General features: G+C 39.9%; 1 protein-coding gene across 1 annotated transcript in view; it reads right to left on the bottom strand.

Moving 5' to 3' along the window:
- Nucleotides 1-326: 326 nt before the first annotated feature.
- The window catches only part of ATP2C2 (ATPase secretory pathway Ca2+ transporting 2), a 29,368-nt gene continuing 20,211 nt past the window's right edge, over nucleotides 327-9,483 (bottom strand). Inside the window, exons 16-27 of the mRNA XM_026092053.1 lie at nucleotides 9,108-9,209; nucleotides 8,361-8,517; nucleotides 6,454-6,624; nucleotides 5,425-5,522; nucleotides 5,284-5,334; nucleotides 4,607-4,773; nucleotides 3,877-3,945; nucleotides 3,678-3,794; nucleotides 2,847-2,994; nucleotides 1,825-1,920; nucleotides 1,353-1,494; nucleotides 327-644 (exon numbers count right to left, since the gene is read on the bottom strand). Coding sequence (XP_025947838.1) covers nucleotides 532-644; nucleotides 1,353-1,494; nucleotides 1,825-1,920; nucleotides 2,847-2,994; nucleotides 3,678-3,794; nucleotides 3,877-3,945; nucleotides 4,607-4,773; nucleotides 5,284-5,334; nucleotides 5,425-5,522; nucleotides 6,454-6,624; nucleotides 8,361-8,517; nucleotides 9,108-9,209 — 1,431 coding nt within the window. The 3' untranslated portion in view covers nucleotides 327-531. The remainder of the gene's footprint in view (nucleotides 645-1,352; nucleotides 1,495-1,824; nucleotides 1,921-2,846; nucleotides 2,995-3,677; nucleotides 3,795-3,876; nucleotides 3,946-4,606; nucleotides 4,774-5,283; nucleotides 5,335-5,424; nucleotides 5,523-6,453; nucleotides 6,625-8,360; nucleotides 8,518-9,107; nucleotides 9,210-9,483) is intronic.

Here is a 9,483-nt window from a genome sequence, read left to right as displayed (position 1 = left end):
TTAGCCAGGAATCTAGAAACACTATAAATTGCCCATAGGAAAAGAACTGCTAGTAAAGGCAGGTCTTTTACATTCTTCTTACTTAAAAGGAAAGAAAGGATCTAAATCAAGAGTCTCACTCAGATAATTCTCTGTAACATTTTAAAACATAGATTTTATTAATAAAAATCATTGCAGTAAAATAAATAAAATTTCAGTTTATGCATAATAGATTTTTCTGTACAGGTACGAAACTGCATTGTTTTATCTGGTGCTATCATGCCATTCTTGACATATAGATCAGTGTGTTATAAAAATATACATGATCTTGGTTTAAACAGGAGCAGCTCTGGAGGTCCCTGCAGACAGCTCAGATAGCTTAGGTAGAGCATGTAACAGAAACAGACTCTGGAGTAGGAAAGACTGTCGGCACAGATTCACCTGAACATCTTCAGAAAGGACGTGCATCGTCAGGAAATGGTGCGTTTGAATTAGCCAGCATCACAGCTCCATTCCAAGTATATCCCTAGAGGAAGCCTGCATCTGTTGCGCTCAGTTGTGATGTCCCTTTGTGTGCTCCGGTCGACAGCAGCGCTTTTCACAGAGTTTGACGAGCTCAGACACAATGAAAACCGATGAAGCCAGTCCAGTGAGAAACAGCAGGTCTGGCAAGATGAAATAGAGCAGAGTGGAACACAGGGGGCAGCTGCATTTTGTGCTAGGCAGGAATTCCCAGGTAAGGACCTTCCTACAGCAGGTGTTTGTACTGATGTAATGACATAGCTGCATGACCAGGCTAGACTTTTGCTAGCTGGTGAATTTGAGAAGTGACTGCAATCGACAAGGAATGCACATACAGCCGGTTGGTATGGTCCACCTGATGGGTGGTGACTTCTGCATTACTCATTTGGGATCACTGAACCCTGCTTCTAACAATGCGCCTAATGTAGGTACGATACCAATACAGTATGGTAGATTTTGCCTAGACTGACTGAGATGGTAAAATATGCATTGTATTTCAATGAGGAAAACATTTACCCTGCTATTTCAAAATGGAGTGACTGTGTAATGATCTTAGATAGCTTTCTTTACGCAAGACAAAGATCACAATACAGAGCTTATGGTAAATCTTGGCATGTCTGCATTTACATTCATTTATGTGCAGTAATTCAAATTTTAAGACCTAGACTGGGATAATATCATTAAATATTAACATTTGTGTATAACTATGTATATGTATATAGGTATATGAGCTGTTGATTGATTTCTCCCACCAGCGTTCTCTTGGGAGCTATCATGTAACAACTGGGCAAATCTCATCTGCTTTTTAAAGTAGCTTTAAAGAAAAAAGCATTACTTATTTTGCAACTTACCTAACACTCCTAAATTCTCCGTCTGGAAGATCTTTTGTAATGGAGGAACGTATATAACAGCCAGCTGTCCCAAAAATGACCCAAGCACAGAATACAAGAACATGCGGTTTCGAAAAAAGCCTATCTCAGATATCAGCTTTGTCTAGGGAGGGGAGAAAAAAAAGGAAATGTAATATTTCCCAGTCTCCTCATAGTACTTGTATGTCAGGCTGTTTCTGTGAAGATAAAATCTATTGCTTTTTTTGAAAATTGGAGTTACATGAATGCTAGCTCAGGCAGAGCTAGATACAGTTGAAAGTGTAGTTACAGTTGAACTATGATGGTTAGTTTTATTTCAAAAGGATGATACAAATTGTGCTGCTTTAAAAGACATTAAAAATCCTCTTCCTAGGCAAAATATTTACATGACTAATATTCATGTTAGTGTATTGAGACAAAAAATTATTGCTGACAGAGCAGTCATTCATCTTACCTGAGAGCGGCATGTCAGGGCATTGAAGAGGTCAAAAAACACAAAACATGTAAAAGTCATTGTTGTGGTTCGGGGAGTTATGCCACTTTTTGGATTCTGAAAGCATATGTGAAAATTCAGGCGCTATTTAAGGAGTGGTTTACAAAAAATATGTCAATACAATACATGAATTAAATATTCCCTTTAAGGATCACAGTCAACTTGAAGTCTAGTAAAGCAAAGGAATAAGTCTAGTTCTAGCTATTACGGGTAGCATTCATTTCTCGCTGCTAATTGAGTTGATGATCTTATCAATAGTGTTTTAAATTCTTAATGTGGAAGTTGACCAGAGAGTCTTAAAACATACTGATGTCTTATATAAAGGAGTGTGTGCAAAAGACAATGTTGTTACAGAGGAATACTTCATATACATCATAAATAGTCACATATTAGCTGGTTTAATAAGAGAATTTTTCACCAGAAACCTGGCCTTTCCTATAGCTATCAATTACATAGCTGCAATAGCAGTAATACTGTCTCAGGATTCATGTTCAAATTTCAGTGTTCCCAGTGTGATCACTGATGAACACTATAATTAATCTGCAAGGTGTTACTTGCTTATCTTCAGAAGTATAATGTTGATGTGTGGTTTATCAAAGAAAAATAATTTAAGTAATTTAATCAGAATATTATTTAACTGTTACAGTACTAACAGTCTTCACTAACAGTAAATCATTGTGCTTATGTACTTGGTACTTTCCACTTATATGGAAATCTAGAGGTGAAAAGTACCTTAAAGCCTTGTAATGATATCAAGTAATAGTTTTCCCATCCTAGATGGGAAGCTCCAAGACAGAGAAGGGATGAGGCAACACAGGAAGGCAGAAGCAGAGCTAGTAGCTGACCTTGGTTTCCTAACACTGTCCTTCCTAATCCTTCCTCACTGAACATACTTCAGAAAGTACCACATGTACTTCAGAGATTGCCCTTCACTTTGTTCTCCACCTTGATGAAAATAAGATACGATTTCCGATTTTCCTCACCTCTTTCCAGAAGACAAAGAGGGTTCCACTGATGATAATTATAGCTGACATGAAGATTTTCAGGATCAATGATTTGCTGAGTATTGTGTCCGTAATACATCGAGGGGGCTGTTTGATAGTATCCTTGTCAACAGGTTCAACTCCCAAACTGCCTCAAATAGAAGCAGAGGACCATGCTTAATTAATGCGGATCGTCCCCGAACAATACTGCTGATGAGGGAGAATGGATCTGGAGGATGAAATCCTTTGAAACAAAGCATGAGGGGTGCCAGTATTGCGTGGCAGGGCTACATAAGGCCCAAATTTGCCTGGGAGACCCATGATAAAGATCTTTTGGATAACGAACTGCTAAAATGGCATATTAGCCTACCACAGTGCATTATATTAGTATTGCAGCCCAGAGGGAGAGCTAGTTGTAAGATTATGGCCAACACCCCTTCCAAAATGAAATAGTTCTAATTAGCAGCTGAACGAGGTCCTAATGTCTTGTGATTTTGGGGCACGCATACCCATTCGTACCCGGTGCCTTATTGCCAGTCAGACCTGCAGGGCTACTAGCAGGTACTGCAACCAGGATAATGGACCATTCCCAGTCAAAAAGTGGAATACTTAAGCGACACCACCCCAAAACAGGAACATCTAAAAATCTCAGGACTTGGAGTAAATGATTTTGGAGGGAAAGGGAAGAGAAGAGCAACTTGTCTTATCTAACTACCAAATGATTGGTTCTTTGATAAGAAATCATAACAGCTTGTGTTTCAAAGCCAAATTCAGACATCTTAAAATCAATGGTTGCATCAAGAATATTTTGCTCATTTGAGTCTTCCATACCTCTGGGCTGGAGGCCCATCCATGATGATGTTAATCCATAAAATCTGCATAGCATTGAGTGGATTTGGTAGATTGAGCACTGTAGACAGAGTAATTAGGCTCAAAGCTGAAATACTCCTGCAAATCACAGAAGAGTGTTATTCTGGGTGGCCTCACCCAAAAGGTGCTTCCACTGAAATCTAAGCAAACAAGAACTTACGTGCTAAGCTGGAACCGCACAAAATTTTTTATGTTGTAAAATATTCCCTTTCCCTCTTCTATTGCATTCCTGGAAGGGAGAGGAGAATTTATTAAATAACTAGCATTCACACTATTTTAAATTGCGCTCCCTGTGAAACTTGAAAGACAAGTGCTGTTTTCCAGCACTTATTTTAGGTGCAATTCAGACCGTAGCTTAGGAGAGGGACACCAATGCAGCTTCTTAGTTAAATGACTGGTAGTTAAGCGTGGTAGACCTGGAAACACTGGTTCTTAAAGCCAGGTCTTGGTTCATAAAGCAGGCATGCGACCTATTTATATCTTTACTCTGCCCACTGTTGTCTGTTGTTATGAACCAACAGAGCATTGCAAATTACACATCTTTCCTCTGAGTTTCCTGGATGAGGCAGACAGAGCAACTTATGAACTACCAAGACTTCTAGGTGCTTTCAAATCCCCACAGTCAGCTATAAAAATGAGAAAACAGGGCTTTTGGATGAAAAGTAGCTTTGTCATCACCACTTGAAACAGAAAAGTCATTGCAGTGTATGTAACTGAAAATGAGACAGTGCTGCACTGGGGTGCCTCCAGCTACTACCTGCTGACTTACATTACCCCACAGCATTTGCAATATTTTCAGGGCTAGTCACATAACAAACTCATTGCAATGGAAAGCAAGAAAGTAGCTGAAATAAGAGGGTTCCTGATAGTAAGAAAGTAGCTGAACGTACATTACTGTTGAGAAGTCATCATCCACGAGGATCATGTTGGCAGCCTCTTTGCTGACATCTGTACCTGCTTGTCCCATTGCAATCCCAATGTCAGCAGACTTAAGGGCCACAGCATCATTAACACCATCTCCTGTCATTGACACAACAGCACCAGCCCTTTGCAAAGCCTGTGGGGGTGGAGAGATGAGAGACTGAAGCCAGGAGAAGACAAATAAGTCCTGTTGGCAATCCCAGGATTTGCACTTAATATGCAAAGAGCAGAAGGAATGCTACTCTGAGGGTCAAATGGACTTTAGCAGCCCACATCTATATGAAGTGTATGGAGCACAGGTAAAAAAAAAAATCAGACTGAAAATGAAGAGACTGGATTTTCAGGAGTATTCAATATCTTAACTCCAGCAGGAATTAAAGGGGACAGAAAAGTCATGAGAAATCAGTTTCCTGATATTATGCTTCAATAATATCTTACTAGTATCTGCTAGATGACCCAGACCAGGTCTGCAAGAGAAACGCTAATGACTTTGGTGTAAATAGTGCCAATGCTCTAGCCTGGGTTTTATTGCCCTGTAGTTTGAGCCAACCTTTTCTTGGAAAACCAGGTGGTCTGGGGAACTCCTGAGGCCCCCTCACACCTTGGTATTGTGAGGCATATAATGGAGTTGAGAGGCTCTTCGTACCTTTATGATTTTTAGTTTGTGCTTTGGACTTGTTCTGAAGAAGATGGAAACCTGCATAACAAAGAAAAAATACAATCGTGTATTAGACGGATGCTGCTGTAGATGAAACTGGACCATGTTATTGTAATCAAAAACTGTTACATTCTTGACAGTGGATGTTAGCTCTGACTCTGCCAGTTGTTCGAGCTCTTCCCCAGACATGGCTTTCAGCTTCCCATTGCAGAGACCAATATTCTGTCCTGCAAAGAAAAGCCCGGAATGACATTTGTCCTTCAGCTCTGGAAGAGGACACTTACCTCTTGCCTTGAAGAACAGAGGCAATGATTTAAGAATTTACTTGGAAATACTTATCAATCGGGAGCACCTGGAGGGGCACAGGGCCCTCTGGCTCTGAGCTGGGCCAGTCCCGCTATCCTTACTCTATTGGAGTTACGTAAGCAGTATGATACCCAGAACTTGATCTAATACTAAGGTACGTTTAACAACAAGAATTCAATTTTATTCCAGAATAACCTGCAGAAAAATTTAGAAACTTCACATTTCCAATTGCAGTAACCTCCCCCCCCCCCATGACATCTGGAGAAAAATAGGGCAGTAGTTAACCCCCTCCTGTCCTAAGTCATCCTTCGTGACTTAACTTTTAAATTAGAAAGAACAGGAAAAGCATTTCTGAGTCAACACAAAACACAAACTGCTCCCTGGGGCAGTCTGTGCTCTGCCACTAATTGCAGGAGAGCAGGGCCAATGGCCCCAGCTGAGAACTCAGTCCTCTCCTGGCTGCTGCTTGGATGGTTTTCTTCTAACCGCAAAATGCAAAGAATGGAAAGTGCGGAGATGCTTGCACTCACAACATTAGCAGGGGCCATAATCCCAGCAGTGCTATTTGTCTCATCATGGTGTATTACACTTGAGATTTTGCCATTTATGGTGCTAAAATAGGGGAATTTAGATTCCTGGAATTTGACCCCTAGTTCTTAGTTGCTTTATTACTGCATTTAATATAAATTGCTTCAATGAAAAAGTAAGAAAGATGTCAGTTAGTGAGACTGAGATTTAAAGCCTATACTGCACATATGAAAAGAATGATAAAGATGATCATTGTTAAGTAAATAACATTTGACTGACCAGACAGAAAGTATAGATTTGTAGGAGTGAAGCTAATTTTGATACCTATAGCCACGGCAGTTTCCAGAGCATCTCCGGTTATCATCTTCACTGATACGCCAGACTCGAAAAGGACTTGAACAGCCTCTCTCACTCCAGCCCTTGGGGGATCAATTATTCCAACCAGACCTAAAAATGTTAGTCTGCCCAGTTCTGGACCTGAAGCCAAAGCAAGTACTAGAAAAAGAGAAAGAAATGAAGACAAGAAGGCTGAATTATTTATTATTCATTAAAAAAACATTAAAATGAACATTTAGAGAAGATCCTAAGTTTCCAGTTTTTCAGCTGAAAAAGTGATTAAACCAGATATTCAGGTCTTGTATAGATACAAAAATTTGCTCCACTTCAACTAGCACCAGTTTATCCAGATCAGTGCATTTCTGCTTCACATTTATTTCTCTTAGGATTTATGTCTGTCTAGTTTAAATTTATCTACCAAGTCTTGCCTAAATATAGATGGATTAAATAGGGGCAGTGCAACGTTAGGGCAGACACTATTGAACAACTATGTTAAACAGCAATGCCTCTGCAGAGACTTACTTTTTTTAATCTAAAAAATATGCAGTGTAATTCCAGTTAAACGAGTGCAACTACCATCATGTAAACAACAACGCTCTGAACATTTTGTTTCTCTTCTTGGTGCCTAACCATATCATTCAGTAGTCCCTAAATAACCCAAGGATATTTTGCCAGGGGTTCGTGTCAGCGTTTCTTTGATGATTGAACCACAAGCTCACACCAGCTACCTGAGCTAATCGCTTTTCTTCAGAGCGGTAATTTGCCATTCACTACAGCAGATGATTCTGATACTGTCAAGCAAACTTCATACGTGAGCTACTAACCGCAAGACACAGGCCTGGAGAACATACATATAAACTATACCTTCTTCCAGATTCTACTGCCAAGACTTGTTCTCACCTATTTATATCCTGGGAACAGGCACAAGAGAAAGTGTCTCTATTATTGTGTGAAAAGTCTAAGATGTTTTTGAAATGATGTTTCTAGTGATGAGGGCAATGGCACGTGTATAAGAACTTCAGTGGGTTGTGCACTGACATGAGTTCAGGATCAAAAAAAGATCATCAGATTTGGTCCTAATAAAGAATTGAACCAAACTTCAAATAAAAATCTCAGTGCCCAAATCCATGTTTTGAGCCCCTCCCCAAGTTGCTTTTTGTTGCTCTTGAAACAGCTTCTCTAAAAGCAAATCTTGGCAGACCGCTGATTAAAACAGGTTGAGCGCAAAGTTTTTCAGGGCAACATTCAGACCGTATCCCAGACAATCAGAACAGTTCGTGGAAGAAAAACATTCACCATTTCCAGTGTTTATTTTCAGCTCTTTTCAATCTCACTAATTTAAACCTAGCAATAACAGATTAATGGAAAGCAAGCATCCAGCAAACCGAAGACAGCGCCCTTGGCCAATGCTGACAAGTGATCGTGCATGCCGGGCTACGGACTGAGCCTCTGTCGATCCTAACCAAAACTCTCCTCTCCGCTTATCTTCACCCCTTTCTACCTGGTGGAAGCTCAAGCAGGTAATTTGCCTAACACCGCACAGTGAGTACATAACATAAGGCAGGAGAGCAGATCTCAGTCTGTCTTCATTTTCCGGGATATGCTGCTTTGCTTTGGAGCCCTTTCCGTCAGTGAGAACACCCTGACCAGATTTTTTCTGCTCGCCAGTCTATCCACAGTTTGCATCCAAAAACAGTTAGAGAAGAAAATCAACATGGTGAAGGTAAGGGGAGGAGGGAGGCAGCTCCGCTAGACGTGCTTGCAAAAGCAGCAGCATGCACACAGCTGTACACATGCACGCACGACAAAGTACAGAAGCAGAGACTTAATAGAGCTGGAAAATGTTAGGGCATGACAACCTGTAAGCTTAAGGGACATAGACCGTAAAGACTGACCCCGTAGACCTGAGGATCCCATTCTTTTCTCTTCCTGCTGGTAGAAGGCTTTCTGCTGGGGCGTAAGTGATAATGAAATGCCACCACTGTTATACATAGTACAATATCGAATAACTTCTTCAAATGCTCCCTTCATAAAGTAAATATCTTCCTCATCCTTTAAAGTAAGGAGACAATAGACTTTATCAAAAAAAGAAAAGAGAACATTTTTAAAATACTGATAGCATATAAGGCTTTACATCTCAGATAAAACAGCTCTTTTGTTCGCTCTTTTACCTGTTTTGTGAAATACCCATATGCATGTATAATTTATAGGATGTGATATTTTTGCTATAGCCATTTTTCATGCTGGGCCATCAGAGGCACAGACAGAATGGTAATGAAAAAGGTGGTGTGTTTTTAAAACGGAGTACAGTATCAGCTAAGATTAGCTCCTTAATCTGGTAAGGGAAAAATGACTAACATTTTCTTCCAAACATTGTGCTTTTCTTCCCCTGTGAGTTTTCACAGAAAAGCTTTTGTTTTCCTGTTCAAACCAGTAAACGATAAGTATCATCTTCCCCCATTCAAATGCAGAACTGCTAGCTAGAATTACACCCAAGTTGGGAATTTTGAAGTTTGCTCAGTTTTTCTCCTGACATAGTTAATTTTTGAAAACCTTATTTGCTAAAGAGATACCATTTCATACCCATTGTTGAGTTGCACAATTAGAAACATGAAACCAGCTAACAGAACTGTTTGCTTTACCTGATTTTTCAGCATGCATTTTACAGCCATCCACTTTTGTTCAGAGCTAAACGGAATTTCCTTCTTTCTTATATAAATATCTTTTATGTCAGTTAATTCCATCTAAAATAAAGTAAAACAAAAAGAGCGCTGTAAGGCTGAACCATACTTGCATATATTTTCTATGTCACAGTATATTACAAGCACCAACCATTGACCATGTACTTTCAGGCAGTCGTATTTCACAGAGCTGCAGGAAGCATGGGGAAGATTAAAACTTACACTTTCAAAACTGTCTTCTCGTTTCGGTGCCTGATAAGGGGTAAGTTAAACTTCAGTTTGAAGCTTGCTACCTATTGCCTTCAATAAAAAACAAGAACCCCCTCATATTCTGCTG

This window comes from Apteryx rowi, unplaced genomic scaffold (assembly GCF_003343035.1).
Source record: "Apteryx rowi isolate R43461 unplaced genomic scaffold, aptRow1 scaffold_94, whole genome shotgun sequence".
Lineage (NCBI taxonomy): Eukaryota > Metazoa > Chordata > Aves > Apterygiformes > Apterygidae > Apteryx > Apteryx rowi.
This window is presented reverse-complemented; position numbering and strand designations above follow the sequence as displayed.